Source organism: Macaca nemestrina, chromosome 15, assembly GCF_043159975.1.
Source record: "Macaca nemestrina isolate mMacNem1 chromosome 15, mMacNem.hap1, whole genome shotgun sequence".
NCBI lineage: Eukaryota > Metazoa > Chordata > Mammalia > Primates > Cercopithecidae > Macaca > Macaca nemestrina.
In genome coordinates this window covers 88501541-88522867 of record NC_092139.1, presented here as the reverse complement: position 1 = coordinate 88522867, position 21327 = coordinate 88501541, and the positions used below count along the sequence as shown (strand labels likewise).

General features: G+C 52.1%; 3 protein-coding genes across 20 annotated transcripts in view; 1 reads left to right on the top strand and 2 right to left on the bottom strand.

Annotated features, from left to right (window-relative positions):
* LOC105480773 (putative inactive beta-glucuronidase protein GUSBP11) overlaps positions 1 to 2029 on the bottom strand; it is a 29253-nt gene extending 27224 nt beyond the window's left edge. For 6 of the 13 annotated variants that reach the window (XR_011613920.1, XR_011613918.1, XR_011613914.1 and 3 more), the window contains exon 1: positions 1893 to 2029. Coding sequence is in view for 2 of the 13 variants with exons in the window: in XM_071080093.1 (XP_070936194.1) it covers positions 1842 to 1846 (5 nt within the window). In the remaining 11 variants the exon portion in view is untranslated. Of the gene's footprint in view, positions 1 to 1771 lie in introns of all 13 variants that reach the window. The other 7 variants (XR_011613912.1, XR_011613913.1, XR_011613911.1 and 4 more) reach the window with 2 other exon arrangements.
* Positions 1 to 21327, bottom strand: part of LOC105480646 (immunoglobulin lambda-1 light chain-like) — a 73328-nt gene that overhangs the window by 29729 nt on the left and 22272 nt on the right.
* Positions 1945 to 21194, top strand: LOC112422941 (ral-GDS-related protein-like). 6 transcript variants are annotated; one of them, XM_071080071.1, is made up of 13 exons: positions 1945 to 2075; positions 10507 to 10617; positions 12682 to 12854; positions 14190 to 14383; positions 14524 to 14846; positions 15615 to 15830; positions 16202 to 16305; positions 16800 to 16869; positions 18444 to 18518; positions 18999 to 19073; positions 19664 to 19687; positions 20037 to 20158; positions 20667 to 20853. In XM_071080071.1, exons 3-13 carry the CDS (start codon positions 12703 to 12705, stop codon positions 20704 to 20706), a joined length of 1395 nt encoding a protein of 464 aa, XP_070936172.1. In that variant the 5' UTR covers positions 1945 to 2075; positions 10507 to 10617; positions 12682 to 12702; the 3' UTR covers positions 20707 to 20853. The 6 variants fall into 6 exon arrangements, 5 of the variants coding, with proteins under 5 accessions (XP_070936172.1, XP_070936170.1, XP_070936171.1 ...); XM_071080069.1 differs by lacking the exon at positions 1945 to 2075 and adding an exon at positions 8922 to 10070; XM_071080070.1 differs by lacking the exons at positions 1945 to 2075; positions 18999 to 19073 and adding an exon at positions 8923 to 10070.

Here is a 21327-nt window from a genome sequence, read left to right as displayed (position 1 = left end):
AGGGCTGGGCTCAGCTCCTAGGCCCCCAAAGGGATCCGGGACCAGTGTGCTGTACAGCTGTGCCCCCAGGCCTAGCACAAGCCCTGACACATGGCGGGGACTCCTGGCGGAAAAGACAGATAACTTGCTGATGACAGGTCAACTGCCAGGGCAGGTTGTACACCTGGCCAGTGGGGCCAGGAGATCCTTGTTGGAGCAGATGGGAGGACCCAGTATCTCCTGAGACAGGGGTGAACCCAGGGGCACATCCCAGCCCGAGGCAAGAAGGTTCAGACCTGTGACTAAGATGCAAATGACCCACTGCCTGTCACAGGGAGGAAGGCTGGTTAGGGGGATGGGGGAGCTTTGCTTAGGACACTGAGTGAGGAACACGCTGGCAGCCAGCCCTCTCCTCTCTTTCTCTAGTACTGAATACCACAAAGTCAGAAACAGAGGATGTAGGCTGGGCACGGTGGTTCACACCTGTAATCCCAGCACTTTGGAAGGCAGAGGCAGGCGGATCACAAGGTCAGGAGTTCGAGACCAGCCTGGCCAATATGGTGAAACCCCATCTCTACTAAAAATACAAAAATTAACTGGGAGTGGTGGCGGGCGCCTGTAGTCCCAGCTACTCGGGAGGCTGAGGCAGGAGAATCACTTGAACCCAGGAGGCGGAGGCTGCAGTGAGCCAACATCGTGCCATCGCACTGCAGCCTGGGTGACACAGCGAGACTCTCTCTCAAAAAAAAAAGAAAAAGAAAAAGAGGATGTAGAACAGGCAAACGCGGCCCAGACCTCACCGGATCCCACTTCTCTGCTGACCACATCCAAGTCAGTAGGGCAACAGGGGTGGCGTCCTTGGCCTGATGTCACTGTCTGTCCTCTATCTGAACCCTGAAAACAAGCTACCTTCCCCCCTCAGCAGAGCTGACCTCAGAATGTCTAAACTGTCCCCTCCTCCCAATCCCCGGGACCAGCTCTGTGCAGGGCCTGCCCCTCAGGCCTGACGAGTGTCTGGTGGCTCATGCCTGTAATGAGCGCTTTGGGAAGTCAACGTGGGAGGATGGCTGGAGGTCAGGAGTTCGAGATCAGCCTGGAGAACGTACTGAGACCCTGTATCTTAAAAAACAAAACAAAACCAAAAAGTTGGTTTTTGTTTCCAGACAGAATCTCAGTCTGTCGCACAGGCTGGAGTGCAGTGGCCTGATCTCGGCTCACTGCAACCTCCGCCTTCCTGGTTCAAGCAATTCTCCTGCCTCTGCCTCCCAAGTAGCTGGGATTACAGGTGCTCATCGCCACGCCCGGCTAATTTTTGTATTTTTAGTAGAGACGGGGTTTCACCACGTTGGCCGGGGTGGTCTTGAACTCCTGGCCTCAGGTGATCCGCCCGCCTCGGCCTCCCAAGGTGCTGGGATTACAGGCGTGAGCCACTAAGCCCGACCAAGTTTCTTTTCTTTGTTGTTGTGTGTGTGTGTGTGTGTGTGTTTTAATTAGGCATGGCGGTCCCAGCAAACTTGCAAGGCTGGGGCGGGAGAATCCCTTGAGCTCAGAAGTTAGGATTGCGCCACTCCGCTCGAACCTGGGCGGCAGGACCAAACCCAGTCTCAAAAACATTTCAAAAATTAAAAATAAATATTAGAAAGGACACTGCCCAGGCTCAGCCTTCGCCTCCGGAGGCGGCTGCACAGGAGCGCTTCCTCCTCCTCCTGCCTCCTCCGCCCTGGCCCTCCTGGGTCCCCCTAGTCCCCCCGGTTCCCCCTTCCTCCAACCCCGCGCCCCCAAGCCCGTTGACCTTTAACCTCCTCCGGGGCCCCAACTCCCGGGTACTCAGGTGAAGGAGGGTGCAGGGCGCCCAGGCTTACGCCATTCCCAACGCCGGGCTTCCGGGCGCCTCTCCCAACGGTCGCGGGTACCTCTGCTCCTGGAAGCCCGGGCGTCCGTTGTCGGAGAAGTCCGCTTGGAAGCTTCAGAGGCCCTGGAGCTCCTTGGGCTCCCGCGGCGCGCTCTCCCGGGTGTATAGCATCCGGCCCAGCAGCGCCTGCGCGCAGCCACACAACAGCGGCCCCAGAACCGACCAGGACACCGCCACCAGCCAGGTCATACTTCCCGCTCCCTGTCTTGTCAGCCAGTCTGAGGGGAATGAGAGCAGCGAGGGGGAAGCCCTGCGGGCCTGTCGCGTGCCGCGCCTGCAGCGTGAGGCGCGTGAGGCCGTGGGCGCCATGTTTGTTGAGGGCGAGTGCCAGGCCTGGAGGGGCGGGGCGGCGCCAGGTGCTACCCAGTAGGACCTGTGCTTGAATACAGGAATAGGCCTTTGGGGAAGCGGGACCCCCACCCTCAGCTCCAGCCAAGAAGAGCGTCGTCTGCTCCCCATCCCAGCAGAGGCTGGACGATCCAGGGCCACAGGCCAGGACAGAACCCCTGAGATTGGTGGCACCACCGTTTGTTCAAGGGGCACCTCCACTTGCTTTCCCCAGCAGGAATTGGAGCAGGCCCCAGGGGAGCCTCTTCCATGACTGCTGGATGCAGCCTCTTGCAGGGATGCACCTCCTTGGGAGGCGGTAGTAGCCTTGACCCTGGACCTCTGGGACCCTGACCCTAACCAAGGGGACAGAAGCTCCTTCTTGGCTTTGAAGATACATGAAGATACAGGGAGAGAGGCCAAGTGCAGTGGCTCACGCCTGTAATCCCAGCACTTGGGGACGCTGAGGTGGGCGGATCACTTGAGGCCAGAAGTTCGAGACCAGCCTGGCCAAAACGGCGAAACCCCCTCTCTACTGAAAATACTAAAAAAAAAAAAAGAAAGAAAAAGGAGCCAGGCATGATAGCAGGCACCTGTAATCCCAGCTACTCAGGAGGCTGAGGCTGAAGAATCACTTGAAGCCAGGAGGTGAAGCTTGCAGTGAGCCGAGGTCACACCACTGCAGTCCAACCTGGGTAACAGAGCAAGAATCTATCTCAAAAAAAAAAAAAAAAAAAATTGCAGGGAGAGGGTGCCCTGCGGGACCCCACTTTACTGCAGTAGGCAAGGCACCGTGTGGAAGGGTACACAAAGAGATCTGGAGACAGTGAAAAAGACATAGGTTTATTAAGGGGACTTTCACACAGGTGCAGTGGCTGTGGCTGGACATGAGAACCACTACATTTGTAAAAAGCATGTGGCTTCCATAACATTTTCACCTAGCATCCTCGACCTGTTACCGGTGGAAGGTATCCGAGTTCCCGGTGGTGAATCCATACACAACTGAAACAACCTCAATTCTTGCCTCCTCAGAAGAAAGAATTTGACTGAGGGTCATAAGGTAGAAACCAGATAGAGGCAAGTTGCAGAGCAGGAGTAAAATTTTATTAAAAACAGGCCAGGAATGGGTGTGGTGGCTCATGCCTGTAATCCCAGTACTTTCGGAGGCTGAGTCGGGTGGATCACCTGAGATCAGGAGTTCAAGACCAGCCTGGCCAACATGGTGAAACCATGTCTCTACTAAAAATACAAAAATTAGCTGGGCGTGATGGTGAGTGCCTGTAATCCCAGCTACTTGGGAGGCTGAGGCAGGAGAATCTCTTCAACCTGGGAGGTGGAGGTTGCAGTGAGCTGAGATTGAGCCACTGCACTCCAGCCTGGGCTATAGAGTGAGATAGTATTAAAAAAATGGTTATTAAAAACTTTAGAACAGGAAGTAAAGAAGGAAAGTACAACTTGGAAGAGGGCCAAGCGGTCAACCCAAGAAACCAAGTGCCCAGCTTGACCTCTTGACTCAGAGTTTCACAGGTTGGCATCCTTCCAGGATCTTGCCACTCCTGATTCCTTAGCTTGGGGCTCCGAACACACTTTCTTCTTTGACCATAAAGTGATTCTGAGGGTACACATCAGGTACGGCTGTCGGGTGCCTCTGCCATACAGAGGGGTCCCTCTGGTCCTAGGAACCTGGACTGGACACAATTGTTTGTACGATTACTCCCCCTCCCCTATTCTTATGCTCGCCAAATCCACCTTCTGAGAATGGACCTTATTACTGGAAATGGAGTCCCCAGCATCGTGAAAATAAACACATTCTAGAAACTGACAAGGCCTAAAGGCTTTTTCCCAAATGTTTATGTACTTTTTCTTATTTTCTTTCTTTAAAATTTTACTTGTATATTCCTTTAGTGAAATGCTTACATGCTTAAATTAGGATATAGTTCACTGTTTATGAGGCAGCTTTAGGCCACATTTAACAAAAGTAAGAACAAGTAGGATGCAAAATTTATACAGTATGTAAAAATCAGTAATTCAGGATGGGCTTAGTGGCTCACACCTGTAATCCCAGTACTTTGGGAGGGGGAGACAGGAGGATGACTTGAGCCCAGGAGTTTGTGACCAGCCTGGACAACATAATGAGACCACTGTCTCTACAAGAAATACAAAAAAAAAAAAAAAAAATTATCCCGGTGGTGTGGCACACACCTATCATCCCAGGTACAGGAGAGGCTGAGGCAGGAGCATTGATGAAGCCCGGGAAGCAGAGGTTGCAGTGAGCCAAGATTGTGCCACTGCACTCCAGCCTAGGTGACAGAGCGAGACCCCATCTCAAACAAAAAAAAAAAGAAAAGAAAAAAATAAGACTAAAGGGTGCCAGAAAAGATGCCTTCATTTTTCTTTTTTCTTTTTTTTCTTTTTGAGTCTCGCCCTGTCACCTGGGCTGGAGTGCAATGGCCCGATCTCGGTTCACTGTAACCTCCACCTCCCTGGTTCAAGTGATTCTCCTGCCTCAGCCTCCTGAGTACCTGGGATTACAGGTGCTCACCACCATACCCAGCTAATTTTGGTATTTTTAACAAAGATAGGGTTTCACTATGTCAACCAGGCTGGCCTCGAATTCCTGACCTCAGGTGATCCACGGGCCTCGGCCTCCCAAAGTCCTGGGATTACAGGCCTGAGCCACCACGCCTGGCCAATTCGACTATTTCTTCAGTTTATGATTGGTAAGAAAGCAAAGCTTTATCTAAAACCTTGAGGTCAGCAGAAGGGGTGTTAACTTTTTGCCTGTGAGTGTGATTCCCTCCAGGCCCCTCAGGAAGAAATTTGGAACAAAGAACGCCAGTGAGAGTTCAGTCCTCGGTTCACCCTTATCTGAGGTCGAAGGGAAAGCTGTCACCATTTATCATCCGGTGGAGATCTGCGCTTCCGAAAACAACTTAGGGACATTTGTCAAGATGTTATCTTTACTTTCTATAGGGGATCAAATATCTTGTGACTTGGGTGGCTATTGTTCTAAGCTATTATTACCTTTTTCTTTTTTTTTTTTTTTTTTTTTTTTTTTTGAGGCGGAGTCTCGCTCTGTCTCCCAGGCTGGAGAGCAGTAGTCCAATCTAAGCCCACTGCACCGTCCAACTCCAGTGTTCAAGCAATCCTCCTGCCTCAGCCTCCTCAGTAGCTGGGATAACAGGCATCCGTTATCACATCCAGCTAATTTTTGTATTTTCAGTAGACATGTGGTTTCACCATGTTAGCCAGACTGATCTGGAACTCCTGACCTCAGTTGATCTATCTGTCTTGACCTCCCAAAGTGCTGGGATTACAGGTGTGAGCCACTGCACCCAGCCAATTACTATCTTCTTACCAAGTTGCTAATTTACTTCTCAAGAATAGCTAGGTGCCTGGAATTTCCCTTGAAGGCTAATGTGGTTTGGGTATGTGCCCTCCAGATCTCATGATGAGATGTGATTTCCAGCCAGGCGCAGTGGCTCACACCTGTAATCCCACCCTCCTCCTCCTCCACCTCCTCTATCTCCTCCACCTCCTCCTCCAACTCCTCCTCCTGCAACTCCTCCTCCTCCAACTCCTCCTCCTCCTCCAACTCCTCCTCCTCCTCTGTTTCTTTATCCTTGTCTTCCCCCTCCTTCATTTCTTTTTCCTCCTCCTCCTCCATTTCTTTTTCCTCCTCCTTTTCTTTTTCTTCCTCCATTTCTTTTTCCTCCTCCTCCCCCTCCTTCTCCTCCTCCTCCTCCTCCTCCTCCTACTCCTCCTGACAGGCACCAGCCACCACGACTGACCTGGCTGTTTCCTTTTCCTCCTTTCCTCCTCCTGCTCCTCCTCTGCCTCCCAAATTGCTGGGCTTACAGGCCTGAGCCACCACACCTAACTATTTCTTCTTCTTTTTCTTCCTCTTCCTCCTCCTCCTTCTTCACTTCATTTTATTTTATTTATTTATTTATTTTTTTGACATGGAGTCTCACTCTGTTGCCCAGGCTGGAGTGCAGTGGTGCAATCTTGGCTCACTGCAACCTCCATCTCCTGGGTTCAAGCCTCCCAAGTGTCTGCGATTACCAGCGTCCGCCACCATGCCCAGTCAATTTTTGTACTTTTAGTAGAGACAGGGTTTCACCATGTTGGCTAGGCTGGTCTCAAACTATTGACCTCGTGATCTGTCCACCTCCACCTCCCATAGTGCTGGGATTACAGGCACGAGTCACTGCGCCCAGTCCCACTGGTTTTTGTTTTTGTTTTTGCTTTTTCCATGAAATGGAGTTTCACTCTTGTTGCCCAGGCTGGAGTGCAACGGCGTAATCTTCCCTCACTGCAACCTCCACCTCCCGGGTTCAAGCGATTCTCATGCCTTAGCCTCCTGAGTACCTGGGATTACAGGCACTTGCCACCACGCCCGGCTAATTTTTATATTTTTAGTAGAGGCAAGGTTTCTCCATGTTGGCCAGGCTGGTCTTAAACTCCTGATCTCAGGTGATCCGCCCTCTTGGCCTCCCAAAGTGCTGGGATTACAGCTGTCAGTCACTGCGCTGGGCCTACAGCTCATTTCTTACCACAGAAATCTTCGCGCTTCTCCACAAAATTGCCATCAGGGATGTCCCCAGAAACCATTCATCCCAGGTGCCATGCAGAGAAGAGCTTCTTGTTCTCCTTTTCCCTTTACCTCTTCCCTCTCACCTCATCTTGTTCATTCACTCATCCCTTTTCCATTCTCACTTTTAAGCGTTAACCTTTCAAAAGCCTGTCTTCCCCTATAAGTAATGTATTGTAACTCCCGCCATCACCATATCCTTCTCCAACCCACCAAACTACCAAGGATGGCAAGTCCATAAACTAAGAAGAAATGGGAAACATTCATTGCAAACTTGGCAGCCCATCAGTCACCCAACGTGACAGCACAGATCTTCTGGTCTTTGAAGACACAATGTTTTTTTTTTTTAAAGACAGGTATCACTGTGTCACCCAGGTTCAGGTGCAGTGGTGCAATCACAGCTCACTGCAACCCCCAACTCCTGTGCTCAGGCAATCCGCCTGCCTCAGCCTCCCAAGCAGCTGGAACTACAGGAACACACCACCACACCCAGCTAATGTGCCTATTTTTTGTAGAGATGGGGTCTTGCTCTGCTTAACAGACTGGTCTCAAACTCCTGGCCTCAAGGGATCCTCCCACCTTGGCCTCCCAAAGCACTGGGATTACAGGCATGAGTCACCATGCCCGGTCTGAAGACTTTTAAATGCTGCCATATTCAAGATGCGTTGATACTCACCTGTGTTTGATGAGCCTGCTTTTTGCAAGTGAGTAATATAAAACACACTGAAATACCTTAAGCTTCTCAGGCTTTGTACCTTCCTCAGGAATAATCAGTGTATCCCAAAAGTAAATCCATAATGAGGTCCAGTTTTTCCTTCCTCCTTGGCTATGAAATAGACAAGAAAAAGGCAAGCAAGCCATGTCCACCTCACTGTAGGAGACTCTCCTGTTCGCTTTTTGACTGTATTTGGGAAGCGGGGGCCTGACTGCTTTCCTACTTTGTAAGCACAACTTCCTTTACCTAGGAAATCCTCAGCGCAACCTACGTGGATTAAACCAGCTTCCTCACTTTGTTTCCAATATTCTTACAACCAAAATATCCAGAAAGGGCAAGGCAACCTGAAAAAATAAGGACGGGTACATTATCCCATGAGCCAAACTGCCACTTACACTGGTTAGTCATGAAATCGGCAAAATTCCAGATGAGCTCTCCAACCACGTATTTTCTGCACTTTTGATCCAGACCCAGATGGTACTGCTCTAGCAGACTGTTCTGGTAGTCTTCACTGAACATCAGAGATGGATCCTGGAATTCAAGGCAAAGAGAATTTAAGAATCAGAACTGGCAGAATTGCAAATGTTAGATAAAAAATAAAGATCCACTTGATGGTGACGAAAATATCTGACCCCACAGCGGGCTGTAGTGACTGCAGGACTCACTGATGCTAGGGTAAAGACAGCCAGGGAATGATCTAACCCAGAATAAAAAAGGAGGTTTAGAAAAAAAAACAACATGGCCAGGTGTTGTGGCTCACGCCTGTAATCCCAGCACTTTGGGAAGGTTGAGGCCATGCAGATCACGTTGTCAGGAGATCCAGACCATCCTGGCTAACACGGTGAAACCCCATTTCTACGAAAAATACAAAAAATGAGCTGGGCATGGTAGCAGGCGCCTGTAGTCCCAGCTACTCAGGAGGCTGAGGCAGGAGAATGGTATGAACCTGGGAGGTGGAGCTTGCAGTGAGCAGAGATCGTGCCACTGCACTCCAGCATGGGCAACAGTGAGACTCTGTTGAAAGAAGAAGAAAAGAAAAGAAAAGAAAAGAAAAGAAAAGAGAAGAGAAGAGAAGAGAAGAGAAGAGAAGAAAAGAAAAGAAAAGAAAAGAAAAGAAAAGAAAAGAAAAGAAAAGGAAGGGAAGGGAAGGGAAGGGAAGGGAGGAAGGAAGGAAAGGAAGGAAGGAAAGAAAGAAAGAAAGAAAGAAAGAAAGAAAGAAAGAAAGAAAGAAAGAAAGAAAGAAAGACAGACAGACAGGAAGGAAGGAAGGAAGGAAAGAAGGGAGAGAAAGAAAGAGAGAAAAAAAGAAAAGAAAGTCATTGATTAGTAACTACTTTATTTATAAATGTAATTTGATATTCGATTCATCTTACTTTTCCATCTCTATCTGCTGGTACAGTCTTAAGGCTGAACTACAGTAGAAGTAAAAATATGCCTTGGGACCAGGCATGATGGCTCATGCCTGTCATCTCAGCACTTTGGGAGGCCAAAGTGGGAGGACTGCTTGAGCCTAGGGGGTCAAGACCAGCCTGGGAAATATAGTAAGCCCCATCTCAACAAAAACTACAAAAATTAGCCAAGCATGGTGGCACACACCGGGGGTCCCAGCTACTTGGGAGGCTGAGGTGGGAGGACTGCTTGAGCCCCGGAGGTCAAAGCTTCAGTGAGCTGTGTTTGCATCACTGTACTCCAGCCTGGGTGACAGAGCGAGACCCTATCTTAAATAAGTAAATAAATGTATGTATGTATGTGTGTATGTATGTATGCATGTATGTATAATGAAATTAAACCAGGCTGGGCATGGCAGCTCAAGTCTGTAATCCCATACTTTGGGAGGTCAAGACAGGAGGCTCACTTGAGCCCAGGAGTTCAAGACCAGCCTAGGCAACACAGTGAGACCCAGTCTCTACAAAAAGTTTAAATATTAGCCAGGTGTGGTGACACATGCCTGTGGTTCCAGTCACTTGGGGGGCTGAGGAGGGAGGATCATTTGAGATGCAAGCATAACCCCCATTGTGCAGGCTGGGGAGGCCCCAAAACACCAAAGGAGTTCTCTAGGGTCTCACAACTGCTAAGATAAAGGTTGTTTGACCCAGCACTGTCTCCTCAATCCTGGGACCCTGGTTATATCCAGGTCTTCCCAAGGTGCTGAAGGGGCACACTTTGGCATAATGGTGAAAGGTAAGGAGTTGATGGGGGAGGGTGAGCGGCCAGAAGCCCAGTGGGGCCTTTGAGTAGGTCTGATGGAAAGGAGTCGCTTACAGGATGGAACCTACAAGATGTGACCTCACTTCCTTGCTGACAGACCCCAATAGAACTTAGAATTCTGGTAACTAGGCACCCATATTATACACACAGCCCCATTTCCAGCTCAGTTGGTAGTCGACACTGGAGAGAACAACATGTTCTCCTGCTGTGTCCCAACATGCTGCCGACCTCCTCGTCGCAGAAGAGGACGAAATGAGACTGTTTCTCGAGAATATAGACATTGGTTCAACCCTCACCCTCGACGCCTCTGGCCCTTTGCCAGAAGGCACCCACAGGTAACACAGGGCCCAGGGCAGGCCCGTCCAGGCCAGGCCTCAGCTGTGTCCATCAGGGCAGTGCTGAGCCCCTCCCCATGTGTTTGGGGGAAACAGAAGAAGAGGGGCCCTCCCTGGACAGGAGCAGGTAGGTTGTTGGGGGTTTGGAGCCTGGTCAGTATGTCAGGTTCACAGTCCAGGCCATGCCTTCAGGATGGGAAGGTGAGTGTCGAGGACATAGTTTGTCTGCTCAGATCTGAATCCCAAGACCTCAAGCTGTCATCCGCCGGAGACCTCAAGCTCCTCTGGCTGGAGGTCTATGTGGATGCTCCTACGTGCCAAATCCTGTTGGGGAAGGGGGCGCCAGGGAGGAGTTCTAATGGGGTATCCCACTATGGGGTCAGCCAGGCAGGCCACTGACACCTCTTCGCCTGGCTCTCGGGCAATTTCTTTGCAGAGCTCCACACAGCAGATCAAGCAGGAGCTGTTGGATGGATTCCATTTCTCCACCTTCTTCAAAGAAGGGCAGGGGCCGCCTGCTACCAACCACGGCCAGTGCTGGTCTGGGGTGAGATTGGGCACAGAAGGGTCTCCACAGACAGGCACTCAAAAATACCAGGGTGGACCCAGGACTCAAACACGAATATGGGGACTCCCTACGCTCTGTCCTAGGGCTTCCCACTTGAGTGAGCCACTGTCCTCTCCCAAAGGAATCTGGCTACCGTTAGTCCCCAGTGGCAACTTGGTTACAGGCAAAGTCCCTTTCACCTGTCAGAGGAAGATCAGAGAAAATCCTTCTGTTTTCACTTTCTGCTATGCCAGGAGTATCTCAGCATGTTGCTACCAGAATGGGGAACAATGGTAACATTGTAGCAACATACTCATCCTGTTATCATTGTAACTCCCCACCCTAAGTGTATCTCTGACAACAGGCAGCTCCCCTTCCCTGCCAGACCTCCTCCAGGACTTAAAATTCAACACTTTTACACAAACAAGTTGTGGGGGGTGGTGATTACAACAAAAGAAGGTGAAGCTACTCTATGCATCTGTCTTTAAAGTGTCATCTCACAGAACTCATCCCTGCAGACCCACCAGGCAGGAGCTGCACCCTCGCATGTCACTGTAATATTCCTTAAGGAAGGCCATGTTCCACAGCGGGTCAGCTTCTCACTGCCAGTGGAGCCTGTCATGATAAAATTTCCTTTCTAGGCAGCCTTTCTGCAGGGAGCATAATCCTATGTGTGTCCTAATAGGCTGGAGCAGTTTGCCAGGGCTGCCATAACATGCACGCTGACTGAAGGGCTTAACCACAGAAATCTGGTTCCTCACAATTCTGGAGACTGGAAGCCCAATGTCAAGCTGTCAGTCTGGGGTGGTTTGCCTGGGCCTCTGTCCTTGCCGTGGAGATGGCTGACTTCTATCTCGGTCAGCACAGGGTCTTCTCTTGAACTTCTCTGTGCGCTGACCACCTCTCCTTGTAAGAACCCCAGGCCTATTAAATTAGGGGCCACCCTAATGAACTCACTTCTCCTGAATTACCTCTTGGAGAACTCTGTGTCCAAACACTGTCACATTCTGAGTCTCTGGGGTTGAGAATAGAAACAGTTACATTTGGGGGAGGGGACACAATTCAACCCATAAAATACACAAATCCCCTGCGGAAGACACACACCCGGGAAAGGGAAATCTGGGTGAAAGGAGGTGCAGATAGAAAGTTTCAACAGCCCTAGCCAGCTGACTTTCCAAAAGGGCTCCAGCTGCTCACAGGGTCACCAGCAGCCTCTGAACGTAGCTGCTTCTCTGAACACAGCCTCCCCTGAATACTAACATGCTCTTAACTTTGTGCCAATCGGCTGTCTGTGTGGCAGAGAAAATCACCTTGTTTCATTTCCACTTTAAACCATACATTTCTGTAACCTTTCCCGCTTTCAATAACTGCCTGCGTTTTCTCTTCCACGAGTCGCCTGGCAGATCCTGGGCCTTGGGATTCGCTTCCTCCCACCCTGGAGTCTTCCCGCATTTTCCCTTTGGCCAGGGCTGGGATGGACGTAGCTGTTTCTCCAGACTCACATTCATGTTAAAGAACAAAAACAATCATATCCCTTTAAGTCAAAGGGTTCTTCTAGAGCATCTTGTCCAGTGTGCTGTCACTAAAATAAGGAGGGGATGAGACCTCCCCAGACCCTTCCATATCAGAAGCGGAGCCTCAGATGGCCTAGAGGGAATTTCATCCAGTCCTCCCTGTGGAAGGTGCTCTCTTCTGACCCGGGTGCTGCTGAGCAAGCATCTGACATCCAAAAGCCCGCGTCTCCTCTTCTCCACCATGAGGGTGATTTTTGAGGGTTGCAGGGATGATGCTCTTCATGCAGGCTGTTGATACAGAGGGTGCTGTTGCCCCACAGCTGACATTCACCGTGCCGATGCCTTGAAGGCATGAATCATTTTCTCCTTCTCCATCCTCACATGCAATTTTACCTTGAAAGCCTAGAACCCTTTTCACCATGGGCACCCAGGTTCTCCACATGCACAAGTCCCTGAAGGGTTGATGCTTCTTGGTGTGAGTTCCAGATCCCGATCCTCTGGTGGTTCATGGTGTTACCACTGACTCCCATGTCCCTCCTTGTCCCCCTAGTATGAAAATGAGATCTGCAGGATGCCAACTTTCCAGTCCCGCACAGGGGAGAAGCTGTTGGAGTCCCTGGTTCCAGCCTTTCTAACTAAACCCATCTCCTCCTATGCCACCTGCCTGGGTCCCTCCTGGGACTTTATCACCGTGCCACACTTTTTGGAACTACTGGTTAGAAGGTGAGTGTCCATCCCCTCCAAGGCACGGAGGTGCCTCTGTCCCCTACTGGCTGTGTCTTGAAGATGCACCTCTTGGAGCCTCAGTTGGCTCCTGTGGAACAGGGAGTAATGAGAAGATGAAGCTCACAGGGCTCTTGTAGGGACTGAATGATCTAAGACACAGCAAACAAAGGGGTCCCTAGAGCCTAAAACTGGACAATCTGCTGTGGGTGCTGTGATTCATGTTTATTACTTTTCTCTTCCCCCTCACTGAGGCAGCTCTCAGCATTCTGCTGCAATGGCCCATATCTCTTGCTGTTTGGGAAAGCACATAGAAAGCAAGTCCGTGATGGCATTGGTAAAGGATGTCTGAGATTCTTTCTGGCTGGACTTTCTCCTTGACACAGAAGAGGGGTTCTTTGGTGCTGAAAAAGGAGCCACAGGCCCACTGGGTTCTCCAATGGTTGGGGTTCACTAATTCCACACATACATACAAAACACCTCATTTGTGCATCGTTCTTCTTGTGGATTGGCATAATTTCATAAACAAAGCAGATGACAATCCCTGGGCGTCAATTCTACTCAGAGTCAGGTGCTCACAGTAGACAGAATAAACAAATCATATCTACAGAATGTTAGAGGGGAAACCCTCATGGCCTCCTCTACGTATGGTGGCATCCTCCCAGATTCTGACTGGAATGACGGAGGCAAACAAGTATAAACTGGGGGATTTAGGGTTCTGAAGGGCCTCTTCACCCACAAAACATGGGGGGAAATACGTGGACTCTGGCTGGGGAGAGACTAAAGGAGCCCTGGGGTTCATATGTCTTAGAATTCCCATGACAAGGCTGACATCTGGGGACTTCCCCTTCAAGAGGGAAATACTGAGATCAGTAGGTCGCCTGCAAAGGAGAAGAGGCTGGGGTCACAGCTGGCCACTGAGAGACCCATCCCCAGCACTGTGGCTTCCCAGCTCTCCCTGTCCTCCTCCACCCAACACCTGCCCCTACCCTCCTAACCCCAGGACCAGGGGAACCAGAGCTGGACCTTTGATGAGCAAGCTGCTCGTAAATCTGCCTGGAGCTGCAGTCTTGAGTGTCCAGGTGCACAGTGCTGTGGTCCAGGGCCATTGGGAAGAGAATGTTAGTGGGACGCTGGGGCGCAGAAGGGTCCGCACAGCCCTGCTACATGGCCAGGTCTGCCCCTTTCAGGACAGCACTGATGGCTTGTGGTATGGTGGGGCTGTCCTCTACACAGGCAGCAAGAGGCCAGGGACCCAGAACCACACAAGGGTGCCCTGGAGGGTTGTGTGGGAGAAGGCCAGGCCTCTGACTCAGCTGTCCACTCCATCACCAGCACCACCACCTCCATTTTGTTCACCTGGCCCCCTGAAAACACTTCAGTTTGCTGCCAGGCCCTGCAACGGTCATCTTTCTGGATAAAGCTGGCCTTCAGGACCTTCACCTGGCCTGGACTGGGCTTGGAAGACCATCAGGAAATTGTTTTAGGCCAGTTGGTGCTTCCGGAGCCCAAGGAGGCCAAGCCAGAAGGTGAGGAGGCTTGCAGTCTGGAAGACTTTCTGGGGGTGGTGTTTTGGGGCTACAATTCCCTTAAATTCCATCCAGTCATTTCTGTACTTGGAAATTCCAGTGAAAAGTGACTGGTGTGGTGACCTTTTCTCTTTTTCCAGATCCTGCTCCTCCTCCTGGGCAACACCCATCAACAATACTGGCCCTGGAGCCAGCACCACCACTGCTGGCGGACCTGCGGCCTGCTCTGGAGCCAGAGTCACCTGTAGCCCTGGATGCACAAGGATATCTACATTCACCACCAGCACCAGCACCAGCACCAGGGGAAGGGCCCCCTCCAGGAACAGTGCTGGAGCCACGGTCAGCCCCAGAGTCCACCTGTCCCTGTCCCGGGACTGTCAAGAGCGAACACACTGAGGAGCTGCCGGACATCACGACCTTCCCTCCCAGGCTGCTGGCAGAGCAGCTGACCCTCATAGATGCGGTGAGCAGCTGGGCTTTGCAGGCTGTGCGTCTGGCACCAGCTGTCTCAGACCAGCGTCTCCCCGAGGAGCGGCCAATGCCCTGGGTCCATTTTCAGCCCCACTTCTTACCAACCATGGGATCTGGATGAGTTTCCTCACCCACAAGCCTTCCCTGTCTGCATGTGGACAGCAGAGATGGGAAATCACCCGTACCAGCTGCACAGAGTGACTGTGCAGACTGAATGACGGGGGATGGACAGAAAGCAGGACAGGGCAGGTGATCACTGAGGGGCAGGCAGGGCCATGGGTCACTCACCCAGCTGCTCAGGAGCCTCACCACCCTCAGCACTTATTAGGTACCTGATGCATACTAGATTCTATGGCAGACACCCAAACAGAGCCCAGTGTTGCAGCTGCCACAAGGAAAGTGCACTGGTATGGAGAGAAGGAGTAGAGGGCTGATTGGGATGGGAGGAAGACGAGGCCTCAGGATGGGGAGGCCTGAGCCACCTTCTAGTTCTTGGAGTGAGGATGGCCTGGGAGAAAACATCATTCTCACTTCCCACCCTTGTTGGGTTCTGGGCCATGATGCATTCAGGGCCCTCGGTGGGCAGAAAACCAAACCTAGGGACTCCCACAAGTCTGGAGCCCATTTTAAAGCTTTCTGAGCTCCAGCTCTGTTCCTGCCAGAGACTGTGGATGACTGTGAACTCACTTCCTGCCTGGGACTGTGGGTGACTCTGAGCTGGGCTGTGCTGTGTCCATGACACTCTTCTCCTTCCCCAAAGGAGCTGTTCAAGAACGTGGAGCTCTACGAATGCTTGGGCTCCATCTGGGGCCAACGACATCAGAAGGGGAGTGAGCACGTGGCACCCACAGTTTGTGCCACCATTGCACACTTCAACAGGCTCACCAACTGTGTCACCACCTCCTGCCTCGGGGACCACAGCATGAGGGCTCGGGACAGGGCCAGGGTGGTGGAGCACTGGATCAAGGTGGCCAGGGTAAGCCATGGTTAGGCCTTGGGATTCCCTCTCTAAAAATGGGGAACAGCCTCTTCTCCTCCACTGGCTTTCAGGATTAGCATCTGTATCTCTAGCCTGAGCCCTGCAATCCCCTAGGCCCTTCTTCCCTGAGCTTCCCTGACCTTGACCCCCATGGCCCAGTGGTGGCTGCTCACTTCTGACCTGGGATCTTCCTTGGGTTGAACTCAAATCCTCCTAGATGAGTGACATTTAGTCAACCCCATGTGTGCCCTCCTGAGGCTCCCTGGACCTCTGCTTCATTCAGGAAGGGAGATCTCAGCAGAGGGGGCTGAGGCTGAAGTGGGTCTGACTCCAACTCTGGACCTCACAGCTCACTCTTCCCTCTCCAGGAGTGCCTACGCCTCAACAACTTCTCCTCGGTGCACGCCATCGTCTCTGCTCTGCGCAGCAACCCAATACATCGGCTACACAAGACGTGGGCAGCAGTGACCAGGTGAGGAGCTCCCTCCACGGGAGCACCAGAGTTGACCTGGGGACCCATAGTTCTCCCCGTGTGCCCTCAATGACTCCGAAAGGTTCTTGGAAACCAGGGACATTGGAGGCAGGGATGGGCTGGTGGGTGTGGTCACTAAGCTGCAGTGGACTCCTAGGCAAGGATTTCCAACTGAGGACTAAGGGTTTTTTAACCATCAGCAACAGGCTAGAGCCAACTGGAGGCTTTCAGGTGTTCGCACCCAGCAGTGGAACTGTGTCCAGCTGGAAGCTAACTGTGAACACGACGGGGCTCATGTGAAGTAGAGATGGGCCAGGAGAGGAGCATGACAGGTCCCACCCTGGTCCTCTGGAGCCCTTGCCATCAGAGGACCCCACTGGAAATGCTCACACATGAATCTGGGATTCACTGGGTTTTCAAACAAAAGGGATTGGAACTCACAAATCTGCCCCCTGATTCCCAAATTTACCCTTTTTTCTTTCCTCTGTCCATAGCAAAAGCACAAAATATTTAAAAGAACTCGGCAAAAAAGACACTGCAGTGAAGAGGGACCTGCTGATCAAGGTACAGTGGAGTCTGGGAGATGCGGGACAAGTGTTTAACGGTCAGAGAAAAGAGTGAGTTTGGAAGGGCATTGGACCCGGTGTGCGGGAGTTGTTTTGTAATGTTTTGACTTACCTACAGAAAGTGGACTTGAAAAATTCCCTCCATGCCTACTTTGGGCAACCAGGAAGAGAGGTGTGGGGGTCCATGGGCATGTGGGGGCACGGGGGCAGGAGGCCCTGGAAATGGGATGCGCCAATGGCTGCTGGGCTGCTGGGCTTCTGAGCGGGGGTGATGAGCTGCAGCATTAGCAGGGCTCTGGCTCCCATGCTGGTCCATGCTGCTGGCATGGAGCTTCCTCCAGGCTGGGGGATGGTCATTGTAGATGGGACTTTCTTCCTTCCTCAAACTGGGAGCAAATCCTCAGGAAGCCAGGCCTCTGCTGCTGCTTCTGTCTGCAGCGCACTTCCATGGGCAGGGGGCATCTGCCCACACTGGGGGAAAGAGGGAACAACAACAGAGGAAGCTCATGTGCCAGGGAGTCCAGTAGACTGCACAGCTATGGGTACCAATGGGCAAACTCAGGACAGATGTATGTGCTTGCTGGGACTCCCCACTCTACCCTTGGCAGACATTTGAAAACGGTCATGTCACAGGATTCTCACCAGTTAGCAGTGACACATGCTCATGACAAGTATCTGGGGGATCCATGCATTCCTAGGGGATCTGCCCTGACCAGATCTCAGAAACCTCCATGCAAATGAGAAGGCAACATGCCACCCCACCCAGGATTCTGGAAAACCCTGCCATGTCCATCAGAGATGTCACCTCAGGAGGCCACATCCTGAGTGGAGGAAGAGAGAGTTCTGTGCACGGAACTCCCCTGGGGGATCACTGGCGAGGCCAAACCATGGATTTGGCATGGCGCAAACCCAGTTTGTGTGGCAGAGACTACAGTGGGGGCTCAGATATGCAGGTGCCACTCAACCAGGTCTCCTAAAATGCCCTGCCCCTTTCCCATCACGACTCTGCAAGGCTGGAGACCTAGACACTCAGAGACTCCAGAGAACAAGACCCTGATGGGTGGTGGTGCTGAGATGTGGGCTGAAGGCAGCCGAGACAGAGCCTCCAGTAGGGGAAGGAGGTGCCCTCTCTTTTGGGGCCCTGGGGAGTCACTGCCCACTCTGTGTCTCTGTTTCTTCATCTGGAAAATAAACGGATGCTGAGCCTGTAGTACAGGCCTCACATGGTGGAAATGAGATTCAAGAAAAGAAAGCAATTGGAGGATGCTCGTGAATGGTTCTTCCTCAGAGGGATGAGGGGGAGAACAATGACAACAGCTACAGGTAACAGTACTCAGGAGGTCCTGTGAGGTAGCTGTGGTTTTCATGGCTCTTTACAGAAGAGGAAACAGTCTCAGGGAGGCCTGGCTGCATGATTGGGTGACACACACACGGAGTGTCGAGCTGGCAAGTGGTATAAGCACTGTGCCAGGTGACTCACGCCAGTCCCTGGGGATCCAAGTGTGGGGTGGCTGGGGTGTAACTGGGGGAAGGGAAGACAGCCTCACTGTCCCTGTCCCTGACACCTGGCAGGCGGGGAGCTTTAAGGTGGCCACCCAGGAGAGGAACCCCCAGAGAGCCCAGATGAGGCTACGGAGGCAGAAGGAGGTGAGTGAGACTGTGGCATGGAGGGACCGCAGGGGATCAGAGGACAGGGCTCTTTTCCCCACCAGCTGGAGGCCTCCATATCAACACAGCGGGGGCTTCCTCCCCAGCCCTGCCCTCCTATGGCCACTGGGCCTGGGAAACTTCCATTGGAGAGACCAGAGCAAGGGTCTGGGAAAGCAGAACTCAGAGTGGATGTGGGGAAGGGTAAGGCTGGGACCACAGGCCCTTGTGACTTGTTAAAATCTCACCATAGAGGTAACTAGGACTGATTGCCAGACTTGGAGGTCAGCTGGAATAGAGGAGGCAGGGAATTGGGAAAGGCAGCTGAGGGTCTTTGGCTGCTACAACTGGGAGACCTGGGGACGGGGGTTCTGGGAGATGGGCTGATGGGATTTCATGGGACAGGGCCTTGGGCAGGCACCTCAGGGTCAATACTCATCACCACTACCCCTCCCACCTCCCCACCCCTCCATGGCACAGGGCGTGGTCCCCTTCCTGGGGGATTTTCTGACTGAGTTACACAGGTTGGATTCGGCCATCCCAGATGATCTGGATGTGAGTGAGCCTGGGGCAGGCTGGTTGGGAACCAGGATCCTGAGGCTTGGGAGGAGAGGGGCCTGGACGGAGCCCTTAGATCTCAGCCCTTGGAAAACCTCCTCTCCTGAGAGCCTCACAGCTGCTCCTGTGTGGGGGGGTGTCAGGCCCATCTCATACGGCTGAGTGAAGGAGGCTCCATGGCAGCCACCAGTCCCTATCCCTGAGTGGTGAAGCTGCAGAGCTGCCTGACTGCAACGCTGCTGAGCTGTGGGCTGAGCTGGACTCAGCCTCTCCCTGGGGTAGTCCCATAATAGGAGGGTGAAATTGAGCCTTTCCAAGGGCAGGCAATTCCAGGGTCACTGAGTGCTTTCTTTCTATGAGAGATCTCAATTTCTCTGTCTGTCATCAGAGAGGATTGGAGCAGAAGGTCCCTGAGCCTCAGCCCCCTTGCCCCCTGCTCTAGAGCACGGAGCCTGAGGCATGTCCAAGTCCTGTCGTGTGCACATCCCCTGACTCTGGTGGCCCTGGCAGTAGTGCAGCATGGGAAGGGATGGGGTGGGGCTGTTGTGGGCCAGGGACCTTTCTCATGGGCTCTGTCTGCCTTCCAGGGCAACAGCAACAAGAGGAGGAAGGTGAGCAGCTGGGGCACTCACATTGGTTGAGGGTGGGGATGTGGACGTCACAGTCCACCCTGGGCAGGACATTCCCTGGCTCCATCCTCTACATCTTAGTTTTACTGGGAGGGTTTGACACATACAGGAGGAGGAGACCTATCCCAGTGGAGAGAGTGGGAAAGGCACTGGAATGAAAGACCAGTTCCTGCAGGAGGGGCTGTTTACATCCAACTCTGAGAACAGGCTGGGGGCTGCATGGGGCCCCTTCACAGAATGGCCCCAGGGACCAGCCCCTTCTCCCTGCCTGCCAAAGGGCCCTCAGCATCCTCCAACCAGGCCCTGTCAGCATCCTCTCCTCTGTCTCTAGGAGGTCCGAGTTCTGCAGGAAATGCAGCTGCTCCAAGTGGCTGCCATGAATTACAGGCTTCAGCCTCTGGAGAAATTTGTCACCTGTTTCTCAAGAATGGAGCAGCTCAGTGACAAGGAGAGGTGAGGACCTGGCACATGGGCAGAGGGTGGGAGAAAGCCCTCCATTTTTTTTTTTTAAACGTGGTCTGGCTCTGTCGCCCAGGCTGCACTGCAGTGTCACCATCTCTGCTCACTGCAACATCTGCCTCCTGGGCTCAAGCCCTTCTTCAGCCTCCCAAGAAGCTGGGATTAATGCTATCCATCACCGTGTCCGGTTGTTCTCTTGTTGTGGTGGTACATGTGGAGTTTCACGATGATGTCCAGGCTGGTCTCAACCTCCTGGCCTCAAGCAATCCACTCACCTCAGCCTCCCAAAGTACTGACAGCACAGGTGTGAGCCACCCAACCTGGCCTAGAGGAAGCTCTTCTGTGGACAGCTGCAGACCGCCTATGGCCATGACTCCACTGCCAGCATCAAGCCCTGTTGCATGGGGACCGCTGGGGACCCAGGATTCCAGCTGGGCAGGCACTGAGAGGGGACCTGATGTGTGGCTTATGGTGGCCTCACAGCTGCCTCTCTGTCCTGCAGCTACAAGCTGTCCTGTCAGCTGGAGCCCGAATCCCAGTAGGCTGGAAACATCCTGCAGTGGCTGGCGCCCTATTGGGATGCTGGCCAGAACACCAGCTCTGCATCATCCTTCACCCAGACCGGATACACCAGGAAACCACATCTAGGTGGCTGGCAGCTCAGCTGCATCTTGACCCCACTCCTCAACACCAGCTGCTCCTGCTGGCCAGGATCAGGCCATGGGACTTTTGCAAGTCAGGCGGGAGACCATTTTATGTTTATTTTATTTAGTGTGTAAGTAACGGTTTTTTTTCTTAACTTTCATTAAAATAAAATTTTAAAACACTATTCAGAATGTTCTACAGTTGTTGAATGAGAACGGTAACTCCAGTGCAGTAACCGTATACCAGTCTTTAGGATTCATAGTCTAGCATGTCAGATTGAGGCTATGGCTGAACAAGCCATGGAATAGCGTTCATGTTACACCTGCCAACTGTTTAATGTTTTCCTTCTTTATTCAAATTAATTATTGCTAACTCTGTATAAGGAAAACAAAAAATAAAACAAACAAACAAACAAACAAACCCTAAAAACCATAGTATGTCACCCAATCTACCACATTTGTTCTACTGACCAGCTACTCACAAACTTAAATTCTAGTTAAAGTCAAGTTCCACAGGGT